Source organism: Octopus bimaculoides, chromosome 1 (genome assembly GCF_046866305.1).
Source record: "Octopus bimaculoides isolate indiv1 chromosome 1, ASM4686630v1, whole genome shotgun sequence".
In the NCBI taxonomy this organism is placed as follows: Eukaryota; Metazoa; Mollusca; class Cephalopoda; order Octopoda; family Octopodidae; genus Octopus; species Octopus bimaculoides.
Window position 1 is genome coordinate 58,767,141 of NC_142928.1, and position 19,158 is coordinate 58,786,298.

The 19,158-nt window shown below is 34.8% G+C and overlaps 1 protein-coding gene across 1 annotated transcript in view; it reads left to right on the forward strand.

Moving 5' to 3' along the window:
• Positions 1 to 19,158, forward strand: part of LOC106881379 (transcription elongation factor SPT6) — a 43,171-nt gene that overhangs the window by 14,544 nt on the left and 9,469 nt on the right. Inside the window, exons 12-27 of the mRNA XM_014931746.3 lie at positions 3,682 to 3,893; positions 4,248 to 4,377; positions 4,753 to 4,903; positions 5,540 to 5,635; positions 5,732 to 5,830; positions 6,004 to 6,147; positions 6,689 to 6,822; positions 7,063 to 7,180; positions 7,272 to 7,348; positions 8,857 to 8,992; positions 9,888 to 10,025; positions 12,107 to 12,274; positions 12,603 to 12,730; positions 14,370 to 14,577; positions 17,224 to 17,371; positions 18,856 to 19,004. Coding sequence (XP_014787232.1) covers positions 3,682 to 3,893; positions 4,248 to 4,377; positions 4,753 to 4,903; positions 5,540 to 5,635; positions 5,732 to 5,830; positions 6,004 to 6,147; positions 6,689 to 6,822; positions 7,063 to 7,180; positions 7,272 to 7,348; positions 8,857 to 8,992; positions 9,888 to 10,025; positions 12,107 to 12,274; positions 12,603 to 12,730; positions 14,370 to 14,577; positions 17,224 to 17,371; positions 18,856 to 19,004 — 2,236 coding nt within the window. The remainder of the gene's footprint in view (positions 1 to 3,681; positions 3,894 to 4,247; positions 4,378 to 4,752; positions 4,904 to 5,539; positions 5,636 to 5,731; positions 5,831 to 6,003; positions 6,148 to 6,688; positions 6,823 to 7,062; positions 7,181 to 7,271; positions 7,349 to 8,856; positions 8,993 to 9,887; positions 10,026 to 12,106; positions 12,275 to 12,602; positions 12,731 to 14,369; positions 14,578 to 17,223; positions 17,372 to 18,855; positions 19,005 to 19,158) is intronic.

Here is a 19,158-nt window from a genome sequence, read left to right on the forward strand (position 1 = left end):
AGAGTGAAACGCAATCTTTCAGGATGATGATGCACCAATTCACACAGCTAAAGTTGTTACTGAATGGCACATGGAACATTTTAGTGAAGTTGAACATCTTATTTAGCCACCACAGTCCCCAGATCTCAATATTATTGAACATTTATGGTGCATTTTAAAAAAACAAGTAAGGATTTGATATCCTCCACCATCATCACTACAAGAACTGGAAACTGTTTTAGTTTAAGAATGGACAAAAATTCCCTTGGAAACAATTCAAACTTTGTACGAATTCATACCCCGTAGAGTTCAAGCTGAAATTACTGCCAAAGGTGGTCCTACCCCATATTAAAATAAATTTGTTTGAAATTTTAAGGTGTTTCCATTATTTTGTCCAACCCCTGTATGTATGTATATATATATATTGTGCATGTGTGTGTGTATCATCATCATCGTTTAACGTCCGCTTTCCATGCTAGCATGGGTTGGACGATTTTACTGAGGACTGGTGAAACCGGATGGCAACACCAGGCTCCAGTCTAATTTGGCAGAGTTTCTACAGCTGGATGCCCTTCCTAACGCCAACCACTCAGAGAGTGTAGTGGGTGCTTTTACGTGTCACCCGCACGAAAACGGCCACGCTCGAAATGGCGTCTTTTATGTGCCACCCGCACAAGCCAGTCCAGGGGCACTGGCAACGATCTCGCTCGAAAATCCTACGGGAGCCAGTCAGGCGGTACTGGCAACGGCCACGCTCAAAATGGTGCATCTCATGTGCCACCCGCACAAGAACCAGTCCAGGGGCACTGGCAACGATCTTACTTGGCTTGCCGGGTCTTCTCACGCACAGCACATTTCCAAAGGTCTCGGTCAGTAGTCATTGCCTCAGTGAGGCCCAATGTACGAAGGTCTTGCCTCACCACCTCAGTCCAGGTCTTCCTGGGCCTACCTCTTCCACGGGTTCCCTCAACTGTTAGGGTGTGGCACTTTTTCACGCAGCTATCCTCATCCATTCTCACCACATGTCCATACCAGTGCAATCGTCTCTCTTGCACACCACAACTGATGCTTCTAATGTTCAGCTTTTCTCTCAAGATACTTACATTCTGACGGGTATTCACATTGACATTACACATCCAACGGAGCATACTGGCTTCATTCCTTGCGAGCTTACGTATGTCCTCAGCAGTTACAGCCCATGTTTCACTGCCATGTAGCATGGCTGTTCGTACGCATGCGTCATACAGTCTGCCTTTTACTCTGAGTGAGAGTCCCTTTGTCGCCAGCAGGGGTAAGAGCTCTCTAAACTTTGCCCAGGCTATTCTTATTCTAGCAGCTACACTTTCAGCGCACCCACCCCCACTACTAACTTGGTCGCCCAGATAGCGGAAGCTATCGACTACCTCTAGTTTTTCACCCTGGAATGAGATAGAAGTTGTTTCCTGTTTGTTTACAGTCTTTATTGCACCTGAACATCTGCCACAAACAAAAACTAACTTGCTAGTTAACCTGCCTTTGATGTTGCTGCATCTCTTATGTGTCCATAGCTTGCACCGGGTACATCTTATAGAGTTACTACCTACTCCTTTTCTACATACTGAGCAGGGCCATCTACCTGAAGGGGTTTGTGTTTTATCTACCTTCCTACTTATTAGGATTTTGGTTTTAGCTAGGTTGACTCTAAGGCCCTTCAATTCTAGACCTTGCTTCCACACCTGAAACTTCTCCTCTAGTTCTGATAGTGACTCCGCAATTAGGGCAAGGTCATCAGCATAGAGGAGCTCCCAGGGGCAACCTGTCTTGAACTCCTCTGTGATTGCCTGGAGGACTATGATAAATAAGAGGGGGCTGAGGACGGAACCTTGGTGGACCCCTACATCTACCCGGAATTCATTGCTGTACTCATTTCCAACCCTCACCTTACTGGCAGCATCTCTGTACATGGCTCGCACAGCTCTCACTAACCATTCTTCTATCCCAAGTTTCCTCATTGACCACCAGATAAGGGATCGGGGGACCCTGTCAAAGGCTTTCTCCATGTCAACGAAAGCCAGGTACAGAGGTTTATCCTTAGCTAGGTATTTCTCCTGCAACTGTCTCACTAGAAATAAGACATCAGTAGTGCTTTTACCTGGCACGAGCCCAAACTGCATCTCATCTAAATTGATTCGCTCCCTAATTAGTTGGGTTATGACCCTCTCTGTAACTTTCATAACCTGATCTAACAGCTTGATGCCTCTGTAATTATTTGTATCTAAAGCGTCACCTTTACCTTTGTAGCAGTTGACTATGATGCTGCTACACCAGTCATTGGGTATGACTCCTTCGTGTATCACCTGGTTCGTAATATGGGTGACTAGGCTATAGCCAACACTGCCAGATATTTTGAGCATCTCTGCAGTGATTCCTGATGGGCCGGGGGCTTTCCCGGTCTTCATACTCTTAATTGCTTTATCTACCCTGGTACTATCAACTCGGATAGCTGGTCCCTCTATTGGGTCGACATACGGCAGGCTCTCTTTCTCCCATTCATTCTCTTTATTAAGCAATCTATCGTAGTGGCATCTCCAGACCTCTTTCTTTGCATCCTCATTTAGTGCAAGCGTACCATCATCCATGCGAACACATTTCTCTCCTACAACATCACTATTCTCTCTCCTAATATATATATATGTGTGTGTGTGTGTGTGTGTATATATATATGTATGTGTGTGTGTATATATATATATGTGTGTGTGTGTGTATATATATATATATATATATATATATATATATATACACACATATTCGCCATGATAGATTACTAACCACTACACACATTTTTCATATATGGTGTCTGTAATATACTAGCTATTGCACCTTATTCAATTCAAGCTAGTTGTAGATGATTTTATGTTGGTTTGTTTTTTTGTTTTTTTTTATCATTTTAATTCACAAATTACTAGTGCTTGGTCTGTGATTTTAGTGGTAACTAAGATTTTTTTGTTCATGTCCCTTTATTTAACAAAGTCTTTTCTTGAATGAGGATGCATATGTGTGAAGTTGTCTCTTGATTTATGCGTAGTGGTTGAATCATTCTGCCTGTGTAATACTCACTGCATTTGCTATACTGGACTGTTACATGATGTAAATTCACACGCTTGTGTCCTTTTTGCAGATAAGGTAGTTGGCTAGTGTACATGTGTTTCTCTTGCTGGGGGGCTATTTCTTAGATAGGCACTTCCTTTGGGAATATCTTGAGTGTGCCAGCTGTACTTCTTGCTCTTTCCTTCAGATGGTGTTGCAGACATTAATAGTGGTACTTTTGCTGAAGTGTGGTAACTTCAGAGAAGAAATGCTGGCAAAGTTTTTCTATTTCCTGGGTTTGGAGTTCTAACGGTAACTAGTAATGAATACTGGGTATCCATTAATTTCAATCATCTTTTTGTAACTAAGCAGAGTATTTATGTCACCTTTTACTGTGATTTTGAGCTGTAAGTTGAATAAGTACAGACATATCTAGTGTCATTGAGGTGTCTAGTGCTGAAACCTGTGCAGTCATCCATACTTTCAAATATTTCAAATATTGTCTTAGAACCTTCACATAAAGAATAAAGATCAGTATATTATTCACATATCTCATAATGATGTGTGTGTATGTATGTATGTATATATATATATATATATATATATATATATATATATTTGATTATTGTTTTATAGAGTAAAAAAAGTTCAAACTTTAGAAGAACTTCGAGACTGCTATCAACATTTCCTCCTCCATTATGGATCTGATATACCAAAGATGCGGAATATGGAGAAGAAAAAGAAGCAAGAAGAATCAAACTCTGATGAAAATGCTCAAGAAGCTACTGATACGATCAAGCAGGCCACTCGTAAAACTGGATATGACCTTTGTCTACAAGCAAAACTAGGTAAACAATATCAATATTTGAAAAGGCTTAAAAAAAAGATGATTTCTTTGTTGCAGTTAGATTCATTAACTTAGAACTGATAACAATAAAATAGCTAAATAGCTTTGTAATCCACTTGCATTGAAGTAATTTTACATCTAGTCTTGTACTTGTTTCTGCATGCTGTAGCAATATTCTCCTTTTCATTCTAATTGATTGGTTGTCAAAAGTAAGATCTTTACTAAATTTAAATGGATTATTATTGTCTTAAAACACTTTTGGTTTAGTGCCATCAGAAATTGTTTTTTTTTTTAATCTGTTTCTCATAGTTATTTACCATAATTGACTAATTAAATTCCAAACCTATATCAATAGATGATATTGCACAGAAGTTTGGACTGACTCCTGAACAATTTGGGGAAAATTTACGTGATAACTATCAGCGTCATGAAGTTGATCAATATCCTGGTGAACCTTCTGAGCTTGCTAAAGACTTAATAAGTGGGTATGGTCAATTAAATTGATGTTATTAGAAATACTTAATTTAGTAAATTATTTTTTGGCTTTCCATGTCATGGATTTATTTTTGGTAATACTATTGTGAATTATAAAAACTTTTAACATCAGGAAGAGTTTGGTCATTCCTTTGTAATTTCCCAATTACTTTTAATATTCATGTTTTTTAAATAGACCAAAAGAGTTTCATTGTCATTTTATCATAAAAGCAATTACAGTTACTTTTTCTTCTGCATTTCAAAATCTTTCTATGTGTTATATATTTAAAATTTTAAATATATTATTATTAATTATATATATATATTAGATATATTATTAAATTGTTATATATATATATATATAATTGGATTATATATTTTTTTAGTCAATTTCCAACTGAAGAAGATGTTTTAATGGGTGCTCGTCATATAGTGGCAATGCAAATTGCACATGACCCATTAGTGCGACAGTGTATTCGATCAGCTTACTTTGAGAGAGCTAAAATAAAAGTAAGACCAACGAAAAAGGGAATGAAAGTAAGTAAACTGATATGTATTACATATAATAAACTAATTCCTGTGTACAAGAAATGAGGTCATACAGTTGTGAATAGGAATAAATTATAAGTAATCTAATACTGAAGGTTCCAGGTATTTATTTTATTAATGGCTGTACTTCCAGGCACAATTTGCTGCAGCTTTGACAGAGAAATCTTTCTCTCTGTGAAAGTTACTCATTTTTGTTAATAGACTATAACCAGAATTTTAGAAGTAATAAAAAACCTTATGAAATTTATAACCCTTATTTCTTTGCAACTTCATTTAAGATGTCAACTTTGATGGAAAGCATGTGTTTTGTGGGGTAAAGCATCATTGCATAAATAGTTTTAGGGTTCCAAGTATTAAGAAACGGCTTAACTTTTATTACTCAATGGAAACTGTATTTTCATTATATTACTGTTGGAATATATAACTTTTTATTTAAGGTAACTAAAAATGCATTTTATTTTTCACTTATTTTTATTAATACATATAAAGGAATGTATTGATTAATATTGCAAGGGATTTTGTCTAAGCACTACTCTAAGAAAACTTTATGAGGACAGCTTTAACTAAATTATTTTATACTGCACTCACACACATGCATAACTATATATAAAATATTCTTTTCAGGAAATTGATGAGAGCCATCCATGTTATAGTTGCAAATATTTGCGGAATAAGCCAGTTATAGACCTGAAAGATGATGCATTTGTAAAACTTTCTCAGGTAAGAAGCATTAGTTATTAACTTATTTTGCTATTATGTCTTTTTGTATATAAATGTTTTTTTCATCTTTAGTAATTGCCTGAATTATATTTGTAGGCAGAAGAAGATGGTCTGTTGGTCATTGAATTCAGTATGGATAATTTCTCTGGAAATACACAAACATATTTCAAAGAAATTCAACAACTTTATTACAGAGTAAGTTAAATATTTTATGTCAACACTGCTTAATCATTTGAGTGATTTATTTATTTATTATTTTTTTTAATTAAAAAGTAGTCCACCTTGATTATTCACCCTCTTTTTCTCACCTTCATTTCCTTCTCTTTAACTCTTTTCATGTAGGTTTTAATTTGCTCTTATTTTTCTAGGATGAATTTAGTAAACTTGTACAGCAATGGAATAACCAAAGAAGTCAAGCATTAGAAAGAGCTCTCAATAAAATTTTATATCCCCAAATGGAAAAGGAAATTCGTGCAAAATTACTGAAAGAAGGAAAAGACTTTGTTTTGAGAGTAGGTATTCCTTGGTTGTTCATGTCTCTTACAGACAATTGTTCTATTCGTTTTATATATTTGGTCGTTATTTCTCTGCCAGTTTGTCACAAAATCCTTCAATCCTAGTACTTCCTATCTCTATGACTCAATTCTACATTTATTTCAATGACCCTAATATATACATCTTTCCCGAGTTTTGACTCTTCCCATTTTCTATAATATTTATACCAATATTTAAGCTACCAACTTTCTCGGCTGCTGTTACTATTAAAAAACATTGAAATTACAGTCAATCTGCATTATTTAGACTGCTCCTGTATCAATCTTTTTTTTTTTTCTCGGTAAATGATTCTTGTTTTATAATAGTAAAAGCTGCTGATCTTTTTACATTTTAGAATATATAATTTCTGTTCAGAAGCAAATTACAACCATAAATATATTGAAAATGGCAAAGTTTCTAATTTGATTATATCTATTAATTTTTTTTTAAATGCATTATTTAAAAATTTTATTTACAAAATTTGCATTTTTATTTTCAATAACCGTTTTTAATTTATAGGCATGCTGTCGTAAATTGCACAACTATTTAAAAGTTGCTCCATACCAAGCTGATCAACAACTTGAAGATGATTATGATTATGATGATAACAGTAATGGACTGAAAGTTATGGGTGTTGCCTACAGTACCTCCTGGTAAGATTTTATTTCTACTCGATATGTTTTTAAAAAGACTTAAATTTTATTTTAACTGCTTTAACTTGTGTTGAACTAAACAAGCTTCTTTTTTTTTTTTTTTTCAAAAGTTCTATATCTTAAAAATATATTTGCATAAAAATTTATGTAATGTATTGAAATATTTTTGAATCTTATCTTTTTATTTGTAAAATGTAAATTAGTTTATAAAATTTCAATCATTTTCTTTCTTTCTTTAAGGGATATACCATCCTTTGCTGTGATAATTGATGGCAATGGTCAGGTTACTGATTTTCTCAGACTTCAAGATTTAACAAAACGGCGCAATGCATGGCGTCAAAGAGACAAAGAATTAAAGGTAAAGTATTCCATCTTTCACTGGTCTTTTCAAAGTAACTTTTTTTTTTCAAATTATTTTCATACTGATTTCATATCTTCTTTAATTTTAGGAAAGAGATGTTGCAAAATTAAAGAAATTTATATCTTCGAAAAAGCCTCATGTTGTTGCAGTAAGTGGAGAATCAAGGTAACTATCATATTTATGGAGTAATTTTATTTATTCCAGTTGGATCTCTATTTGTTAGAGAATAGAGGGAAGCTAATTAAGTGTTCAGTTTGTTTAGAGACATTAAAATGGAAGAAAGGGAAATTCATATATTTTATGTGATTTGGTTTTCAGATATTTAGTGTTCTCTCTTAAAAAATTCCTTCCCTAAATATTATATGTTGCAAATTTATTATTCACTTCTTGTGCTTCAATTTTGGCAATATTAATAAGTGTGATACTCAAAAGTTTTAATTATTGGCAAGCATAATTATGAAACAAAGCAGATGTGACTGTGTGGTTAAGTACACTTTGCAACTACATGGTTCCAGATCCAGTCCTACTGCTTGGTACCTTAAGCAATTCTCTTCTGCTCTAATTTTGTGTTGACTATTGCCTTGTGAATAAAATTTGGTTGACTGAAACTGCAGAAGCTTGTTGCATATTTATATGTGTGTCTATATTATACTTAGAAAATCATCTATGAACACCCTCAAAATCATATGTTATTTGCTATTTCAACCTGATAGAAATAGCAGCTATATCTCCCTAAAATGACAACTTTGCATTGGTAAAAAAATTCACTTTCAAAAATATGCTGCAACATTCTAGATGTCATGACCATATTGGGAACATTTATAGAATATGAATATTTTAATTTCCAGAATATCTCTGGAAAGCCAACTGATTTGTCACTTGAATTTCAAAGGCTTCAATTTTCTGTATGACACAGCATTGCTATGACCATTAACAACTTTCAAGGGCACTTTTTGAAAGTTGTATTGAACCTGGTGGATCTTTTCTTTATATTGAGCTGGAAACTCTGACAGCCTTTTCAACACTGCACCATGGGGCAAAGCCAAAAATATTATCATGATGATTTACATTGAACAAGTGGCAAGAAATTTTTTTTGCTGTAATTCATAATTTAGTGAAAATGCACACATGATCCTATTGGCCAATTAGTTGCAATGTGTGCCAAATTTGCACATTATCCAGGCATCACTTTGTGTGTGCATCCACCTTTGGCAAGTGTCTACTATAGTCCCTAGCCAACCAAAGCTATGTGAGTTGATTTGATAGATAGAAACGTGTGTGTGTGTGTGTGCTTGTCTAGACATTACATGATAGCTGTAAACAAGCATCATCAAAGTTGGGTTTGTTTCCAATCTCCAGGGTCCAATCTGATCTGGCAAGGTTTCTACAGCTGGATGCCCTTCCTAATACCAACCACTCCGAGAGTGTAGTGGGTGCTTTTTACATGCCACCAGCACAGAAGCCAGTCAGGGGGCTCTGGCATCAACCACGTTTAGATGGTGCTTTTTACATGCCACTGGAATGTAAATGTATTATATGAAATTATCTTGAATATTCTTCTACGAAATTTCTCAGCCTATTTTCTGATGATTAAAAACATTTATAGTAGAGATATATTTTATTATATTTTTCTGATTTTACCTTTCATGAGACTCTTTTTGGTTATCTTATAGGGAGAGCTTAATGATTATCGATGACATCAAAGCTATTATCAGTGAATTAGAACAAGAACAGGACATGCCACCTATAAATGTTGAACTTGTAGAACATGATCTGGCTTTGGTTTATGAAAACAGTAATAGAGCTACTGTGAGTACAAGTTTGTGTGCTATATAGAGAGTGAAAATTTGATGTTCCAGACAAAGTCGTGTTTTTTTGGTTTTGTTACAAAGAAATGATGATTGAAACCATCATTACTTTCCTTAGATTCAAGTTATTTTATTTTTTGCCTTAATGTATATTAGAGTATGACGTTAAACTACATCTGGTATTGGGCTCCTGGTTCAGTACTTCATGAGTTTTGAGGAGTGTGAAACCACCTCTTAGCCGTTGTTATTCCCAAATCTACTCTGATCTGGAGTAGTAGCACCTGTCAGGGTCACAGCTGTGAGTTAATTAGCCATTTATGGAAGAAACTCCAAGCACAAACTTTGATGAGTGTCTTGGGAGAGGAAAAAACAACAGAGAGTCAGCCTCAACGGTATATCAAGGAATGGAGCCCCTCAGGCAGTCTGGCATCGTCTTTGACACCCTTCTGGCAGCACCAGGTTAGATACTGCTTTTCAGCCCTACAAAGTAATTCACCTAGGATATGGCCACTCCAGTGTAAAACCTACAGTTTTCTGGTCAATAGAGAAAATTTAGCCCGCTGAGCCACTTTGGTCAGATTGCACAGACTCTCACTTAAAAATACTAAGCATAGGCAGGAAGAGGGGCCCTGCCGTGTCAAGGATTGGTTGATATAGCCACTTGAGAGTGTGCCATTATCTTTGGACACAAAGAAACTGCCATCTTTATATTAGTTTTCATAAATAAATTTCATGTTGTATTTCATTTATTTTCTTGTTCCATGTTTTTATTCTTTAATCTTGATAATTTATTATGTATAACAGATATTCTTTAAGGCAGTAGTCATTTTGAATTTATTACTTTTTCCTTATAACAGTTTCTCTTTGTATTTATTCTGCATTTTCAAATTTTGTAGACTGATTTTCGTGAATACCCATCAGTACTTCGGCATGCTATTTCTATAGCACGTCGACTTCAAGACCCCTTAGTTGAATTCGCATCATTATGCAATGCTGATGAAGATATCCTTTGCCTTAAGTATCACCCTCTACAGGTAAATATTTTAAGCATTTGCAAAGTAACTTTTATGATTTTCTTCCTTATCTTAGATTGGTATTAAATGTAGAAACTATTAACTTTTGTTTAGATTAGAAATATTTGAAACATGCCTTCTAAATTACTTCAAATTCATCAGTTGAATTCAGAACAATTTGACATTTTTGTACCATTTTCTTATAGCGGTTCTGCTCAGTTTGTAGAAACAAACAGATAAGTTGTTACTAATTTTATAATGTAGCTAGTTTAAAAACTATTATTTCCATATAGACAGCCTTATGGTTAAAAAATTCACTTTGCAACTATATGGTTCAGAGTTCAATTCCACTGCATGGCTCATTGTTTCATTTCAGGTTGCCCAATACTTTTTGAGTTTCCAAGCTCCACTCAGTCTATACAAATATTAGTGGATTCTACCTAGAGAGAAACTGTGCAAAAGGCCATTGTGTATATGTGTGTGTATACATATATATATCATCATCATCATCATCATCATCATCATCGTTTAACATCCGCTTTCCATGCTAGCATGGACGATTTGACTGAGGACTGGTGAAACCGGATGGCAACACCAGGCTCCAGTCTGATATATATATATATATATATATATATATATTTATCATTATAAATATACAGGGATTAGCAATTGAGTTGCTTCTCCAACATACTGAAAATTTAGAAATAGCAGTCAAAGAACTACTGATTCCAAACTACAAATTTTTCTCTAAAGTGGATGGCGATATTTATGGCACACATAGAACAAAAACCGGAGGGAAAAGCGTAAACAAACCAAGCCTTTAGTTAATTGGATACGAATCGTTTCATGGTTAAGTGAATGGAAATTTCACTATTCCAATCTTCAGCCTCAATATTCTGATAAATTTGAAAGTGTCTCTAAAAAAATTTCCGGTAATTCTTGGCCATGCGACACCAAAAATCAACGATAAGAAAGGCACTTACGAATTCATCGGCTAGCGAGTTCAGGCACCTCACCTCAAAGAAATCTATTCCATGTGCGTCACAAATAGTCCCGTATGAAAAAAGTCCTGTGTGGAAGGGATTACGGTTTAGCCATCTAACTTAGAGATATCAAATATAAAATATACAAGAATAAGGGCAGAGAATCGTCAATTAATAATAGGATTAACAATTAACAATTCTGCCAAGTAGTTCAGTATGAAAAAAACCTTTATCGGTAAAACTATTTATCATTATAAATATACAGGGATTAGCAATTGAGTTGCTTCTCCAACATACTGAAAATTTAGAAATAGCAGTCAAAGAACTACTGATTCCAAACTACAAATTTTTCTCTAAAGTGGATGGCGATATTTATGGCACACATAGAACAAAAATTCTATTATTAATTGACGATTCTCTGCCCTTATTCTTGTATATTTTATATTTGATATCTCTAAGTTAGATGGCTAAACCGTAATCCCTTCCACACGGGACTTTTTTCATAAAAGGGGACTGAGAACTGAGCTCTGGTGAACTCCTAGGATGCATTATTCAATAAAGTAATTTAACATTATAATCTACTAGTTTCAATCATTGGACAGTGGCTATGCTAAAACACTGCCTTCAAAGGACAATGTTGTGTGCATACAGAGTTCACTTTGTTAACTTGTATTCTTGAGTTTGATCTCACTATATGGCACCTTGGCAAGCATCTTCTAGTGTAATCAATGTCTTGAAAATTAAATACTAGATGTAAAGAAGCCTATTGTGAATATATATGTGTATGTGTTTCTTTCAATGGTTACATTCTGCATTTCATATGAAAGCATTAAGCTGACATTCCCTGTCAAGGAATCATTCTCTAGTTCTGCACTTCCAAAGATGAGCAGGGGAAAATTTTCCTTACATAAACATTAATTTATGCAAATAGAACCCTTTGAAGGCAGGACTACAGCATGGTCACTATCCAATGACTGAATTTTGTAAAAGAATATAACAGTGTTAATTTCTTTATTGAATAATGTTTCCAGTATTTTGTTTTGAGTAATTCATCTTTATTTTTGTTTTACGTTTTTATTTCCTAACTTTTTAAATTAATACTTTTTTTTTATCTTCAAGGATTGTATTGTAAAGGAAGATCTGTTGAATGGTTTACATCTTGAGTTTATCAACAGAGTGAATGAAGTTGGTGTTGATGTCAATCAAGCCCTTGATTTCCCTCATCATGCTTCACTATTACAATTTGTGTGTGGATTAGGACCAAGAAAAGGTTCCCATCTTATAAGGGTAATTCATTAATTTTTTTTGTTTAATAGCGATTTTTTTCATTTAATTTACAATATAAATATAATAAATAACTAATGAAAGTCTTTGTGCATAGTGAAAGTTACATGTTTTAGTGATGCATCAGATTTTTGCACTTGTGTGAAAGATGATGGTCTTGAATATTATATATAATACAAAACAGTGTTTTCTAATGTCAATGAAGACTTAAAATGTTTTTGATTTGTTTGATGCAATTATTACATCTGTTTTACTCTCATATTAAAACAAAAATTACTTATGCTTATATTTATGATTAGATAGTCGGGTATTTTTCTATTCAATATTTTAGATACTCAAACAGAATAATAGTCGTTTAGAAAATCGAACCCAACTAGTCACTGTCTGTCACATGGGACCAAAAGTATTTATTAACTGTTCAGGCTTCATAAAAATTGATACAAGTTCTCTTGGAGACAGGTGAGTGTAAAGAACATATGACACAAGTTTGAAACAATCGTTTTTAGGATTATAATTTTTCAGACTAGTAACCTCTTCTTATAACGTTACATTGTTTCCCCATTCCCCTGCCCAATGTCGTAATCACTGGATTATTAATTCCTTTCTTAACAGTGTGTTGGAACCAAAAAGAAAAAAAAAAACATAGCACTATGACTTATCGGTTGTAAACATTATTACACTTCGTTAGGAATAAAGTCCAAGTCCAGTTTGGGGCTGGACATTCAGAAATAAGACATCTGGTGTTGACTGAAGATGAAATTGGTCAAAGCACTAAAGTCTTATTAATGCAAATATTAATAAGATGTTTTATCTCTAAAGATGAGGTTATTAGTTAAAAAATTACAATCATTTTAACAACTTATTTGAAGCATTTAATTTATAATGTTGGCTTTAAATATGTATTCTTCTTTCTTTTCTTTTTTTCCTTTCATAAAATGTACTGAAACATGCCCCTCAAATCATGTCAATAATCCTTTCTACTCTTGGCACAAGACTCGAAATTTGTAGGGAGGGGGCCAGTCGATCAGATCAACCCCAGTACACAACTGGTACTTAATTTATCGACCCCGAAAGGATGAAAGGCAAAGTTGACCTCAGTGGAATTTGAACTCAGAACATAAAGACAGACAAAATCCCACTAAGCATTTCGCCTGGCAACCTACATCTTATGGAGTTCCTACCTGAGGGTGTGTGTGATGTGTGCGCCTTCCTACTTACTAGAACTTTGGTCTTTGCTACATTGACTCTAACGCCTTTCGATTCTAAACCTTGCTTCCACACCTGAAATTTCTTCTCTAGTTCTGGTAATGATTCTGCTATGAGGGCCAGGTCATCAGTATAGAGGAGCTCCTAGAGGCAACCCATCTTGAATTCCTGTTATTGCCTGGAGGACTATGATGAATAAAAGGGGACTGAAGGCTGATCCCTGGTGTACCCCTTCTTTTACCCGGAATTCTTCACTATATTCATTGCCAATCCTAACCTTATTAACAGCCTCTCTGTATAGGGCCTGTACAGCCCTTATTAACCATTCGTCAATCCCCAGTTTCCGCATCACCCACCAGATAAGGGATCGGGGCACCCTGTCGAAGGCTTTCTCCAGTCCACAAAAGCTAAATATAGAGGTTTATCTTTAGCTCCTGCAGTTGTCACACCAGGAATATAGCATCAGTGGTGCTTCTCCCTGGCACAAAACTGAACTACATCTCATCTAAGCAGACTCTCTCCCTAATGAGATGGGCTGTGACTCTCTCCGTGACCTTCATCCCCTGATCCTGCAGTTTGATATCCCTTTAGTTATTTCTATCTAGATCATCGCCTTTACTCTTGTAGCAGTTGACTATGGTGCTGCTACGCCAGTCATTGAGTATCTTAAACTAACATTGGCAACATTACATATCTTGTGATAAATAAGAATTTGAAAATACAATTATACTGTGTGGCAGTAACGTTTTTTTTGTCTAATATTTCAAGGGCCATTAACATTTTCAATCCTGTAATTGTTCTGTGTAATTCCTTAATGTACTTTCATAGATTTTTAAAATCTTCATTAACTCTATATAAAATTATAACACCCAGAGATGCATTTTTATTTTAGTACTGAAGCCTATGTTGAAGTCTTAGATGGCTCTCGTGTTCATCCTGAAACATATGAATGGGCTCGAAAAATGGCAGTAGATGCTTTGGAATATGATGATACAGCAGAAGATGCAAATCCAGCTGGTGCTTTAGAAGAAATCTTAGAAAGTCCTGAAAGATTGAAAGATTTAGATCTTGATGCATTTGCTGAAGAACTAAATAGACAGGTTTGTAATTCTCTAATAATTATTCAACTTAATTTGCTTTATTTAAGATAGCTGTGAGGGCAGTGGTTTACTGAGTCTGCAACTTGACATCACTTATTGATGTTTAGACATAACTTTTATATAATAGTATTAAAGGTATGGTCAAACATATAGCCAATCCTAACAGGCATTTTAATATTGTTTTTAACTAAATATTAAATTTTAATGAAATTAATTTCAGCATCTGTTTGTACATTTATATTTAATTTAAATTGTCCTAATGTCATTGATGCAGATTCATGTCTCATTTTCATATTCTATTCTTGTACCAGGTTTGTAATGAGTGTGTGTGTGTATACATATATTGAGTCATCCCATAAATAATGCAGTTTTTTTATACTTCTTTTATTTTTCAAAATTAAGATAAACAAAGTTCTTTTTACATCTAAAATATACTCTCCTTTATTTTCTATAATACTCTTCCATCTATCTGGTAGACTTACAAGGCCCCTCTTTCAAAATTCACTTGTCTGTGACGAAAAGCACTCCTCTAGTACTGTTCTGACCTTGTCTACAGAAGTCATATTTTTTCCGTCCAAATGATTTTGAAGATTGTGGAATTAATGATAATCAGTTAAAGCAATGTCCGGTGAATATGGTGGGTGAGGCATCGTTTCCCATTCAAACTGCTCCAGCCTTTGGAATGTCATCCTCGCTGTATATGGCCGAACATTATCCTGATGGAAAAACACCTTTTGTCTTGAAACCAAAGATGGTCGTTTTTCTTCTAGTGCTGACTTAAGCTACTCAAGCTCCTTGCAGTAGCTCTGTTATCGTTTACTTTGGCTTTGAAAGTTCAAAGTGGACCAAACTTTTCATATCCCACCAAATAGATAACACCTTATATGGGTGAAGACCTTTGGCCTGGGGTTCCAGTGTTTCTCCTTTCCCTACCCACTGTTTTAGGCACTTGATATTTTTATAGAGAACCCATTTCTCATTAACCAGTCATTATTCAGTCCAAAAAAGGTTCATTCAGCAAAGAAGAACACACATTCAATCTCTGCACGCAATTAGACTCAAACAGTTTGTGAGGAACCCACTGACCCAATTTTCTGACTTTTCCGATGGCATGCAGGTTGAATGGTTGAATTACCAAATCCAAGCTTCTCTGCTAGTTCCTCAATAGTTAAAATAGGATTTTGTTCAACCAGGGTTTGCAGGATGTCCTCATCAAGCTCTACAGATCTTCCAGGATGAGGCTCATCTTCAAGACTGTAGTCTCCAGCTTGGTATTTCTGGAACCACCGGTGACACTAGCTTGTGCTTGTTGTCCAATCCCCATATACTGCATTAATATTCCTCAAACTTTCCATTGCGTTGTTGTCTTTATTGAACTCATAAAGCAAAATATGCCAAATATGCTCCTTTGTCACTTCCATTATAGCTTCAAAAAAGTGACTGTTAAAATGGAACTGCACTCTTCAAAACTTGCACTAAGAATAAGTACTAGGTAAAATTACTATCTGCTTTTATAGCAAGTCGATGCAGATAATTTATCCCATCCTCCTCTGACTTTTAGTTCATACAATTGAAAAAACTACATTATTTATAGGATAACCCTATATATATATATATATATATATATATATATATATATATATATATGTATATATATATATACAAGGTGCGGTGAATATATTGTCATCTAAATTAGACAAAAATGAAAATAACACTGACATCTCATTTTAACGGATATATTTACTAAAATTACATAAAAATATCTTGAAATACTTAAGAATAAATTTATTCAGTAAAATCACCATTGGCTTCAACCACGGCCTCCAGACGACCACAGAATCTCTTGCAATTCTTCTGGATGGTCTCCTTGTTTAAGTTAGTGAATGCTACCATAATCCTTGCTCTCAGTTCATTTTTGGTGTTACAAGGAGTTTTTTTGGTCTCTCACTCAACTGCGCCCCACACTTTATAATCAAGGGGGTTGCAGTTTGGGGAGTTAGTTGGCCAGATGTTAGGGGTGATGTGGTTGCAGAAATTGTCTGACAGCCAGGACTGAGTTCTCCTGCTTGTGTGGCATAGTGCAGAGTCCTGTTACTAGACATAGGGTCTTTCAGCAACCACCCTCATGACCCAGGGCAGCACTATCTCCTCAAAGCACATGATGTAGGCCTCCGTGTTGAGTCTGAGGCCATGTGGGAAGATGAATGGAGACATAACATCACCATTACTAGTGATCACTCCAAACACCATGATGTTGACTGGATGTTTGATTTTTATCACTCTCAGTACATGTTTTGGGGACATGGCAAGCCAACGGTTGTTCTGTGTGTTCACCATCTGTTTGTATTGGAGTTTCTGGCGCGAATGCCAAGCAGTACAGCATGTCATTTCCAAATTTCTGGTAGAGTGGATTGCGTCATGGTACTGTTTTTGTCATAGATGGTGCCCAACTGACCCTACCTTACTGTGTAATGAACAAAATTATAAACAAACAATGCGCGAAAATAAAAATATATAAAATGGCAACAATTTACCCATTGCACTCTTTGTGTATATATATATATGTGTGTGTGTGTGTGTATATATATATATATATATACAAACACACATACACATCATACATTATTTTCTGTTGTCTTTTTGTAGGGCTATGGAAATAAACATATAACTTTGTATGACATTCGAGCTGAACTGAATCACCGTTATAAAGATCTGAGGACTTCGTTTCGTTCTCCATCAAATGAGGAGAAATTTAATATGCTTACCAAAGAAACTCCACAGACATTTTATGCTGGTAAGATTTCATTTTGCTGTAGTTCTAATTCAGTTCATTGCATCTTAGCTTACAGGATATGACACTTTAAACAGTTTTTTTATAACAGTAATTAAGGATAGACTTCTGACCTAATCAGTTTCAGTGTGACTTAAGTTCATTGTTTCTAGATGGATTGTTTTCACCATAGTTTGAAGAATTATATCAACTCTCTGTAAAATCTGTATGCAAGTATAAAATGCTTAACCATCATTTACATATGATCTTTTCTAGAGTTGTATTGTGCTCCTGAGCAAGTCGCTCAACTCAGTTTGCCCCTTTCTGCCAACAGATTCTTCTTTTACCTCACAGTAAACTTGTTAGCAGAGAGTAGATCATCCAGCCATAAAAACAGTTGTTCAAGCAATGTGGAATTTTTAATTTTTTAAGTAGAAGCTGCTTAAAAGTTAGGAAGATAATAGAAATTGCCACAGTGATGGTAATGCAAGCTAATTAGATAGAATATAATATGAATTTGTACTTCAGCGTTCTTTACACATCAGGTCAGACCTCTGATCAAAAGTATACCTGCTGTGACCATTGCATCTTTTTTGTGTTCCTAGGACTATAAGTTCTGCATGATGTGATTGGGTTGGTAATAAGAAAATTAACTGTTTAGGTTAGATATGATATGTAATAATCATCTCAACGAGTAATTTAATGTATAAATGGGGGTTAATCAAAGCTTTGTTTCTAATCTTTGTGGTTGAAGCCATCCCAACTTGAGCATGTGACTGTAGTGTAGGAGTTAAATCATTGCATTTTGCTGGTCACTTGTTTGTTGGTATTTGAATCAATACCGATGAAATTTTGTCATTTGATGAAGAGATCTGATCCCTGCTTACTCTTATACTTACAACATTGCATCATTATTTTTGATTTCCTGCTACTAAATAGTATATTTGTCTTGATCATGTTAACTTTCAGACATCTAATTATTGTAGCTCTCAAATTGATTCTACCTATATAATCAAATTGCAACATGCAGAAGTTGTGATCATCCATTGTTGAACTCTTTTGTAAAGTAGTGGGGCCATTAACATTATGAACAGAAGACCATTCATTACTCTGGAATCTTGTAGAATACCAGAAATTGTTACAACTGCTATCAGTTGAAAAAGAGACTGAATACCAAAAGCATTAACTATTACATACAACTATGCAATGTGATTTGATGAATGTTGCGTGAATTGGTGGTGACATGTACAAGCAGTACTGGTAGATTTGGTGTAAGTGTGTCAGACTTGAGAACATTGAACCTTACAGATATATTGTGATACATTGATACATAAAAAGATATAGTTTAAACTCTTTCCATTCAACTTCAGAGAATGAAATATTGATGTAGCATTTATGTATTGAAATATTGATGTAGCATTTATGTATTGAAATAGTGATGAAGCACTTACATATATACACTCTCGCTCATTTGTTACATGAATTATATTTGTATTACATCTTCATAGGAAAATTAGTCCTTTGTGGTGTTACTGGTATTGCTCGGAAAAGGCCCCAAGGTGATCAATTGGATGAAGCTAATCCTGTTAGAAACGAAGAAACTGGTCTATGGCAATGCCCTTTTTGCCAGAAAAAAGATTTCCCTGAGTTAAGTGAGGTAAGGATTTATCGTTTCATTTGACACATTTCAGATTGATTTTTCTCTCCCTCCAATTAACATATACTTCATAGATTTTACGTTATTTAATGTTGAAGGTATTTTGTGTTATTTTAATTTTCTGAGAATACTGATTTTTCATTAAATGCAGGTG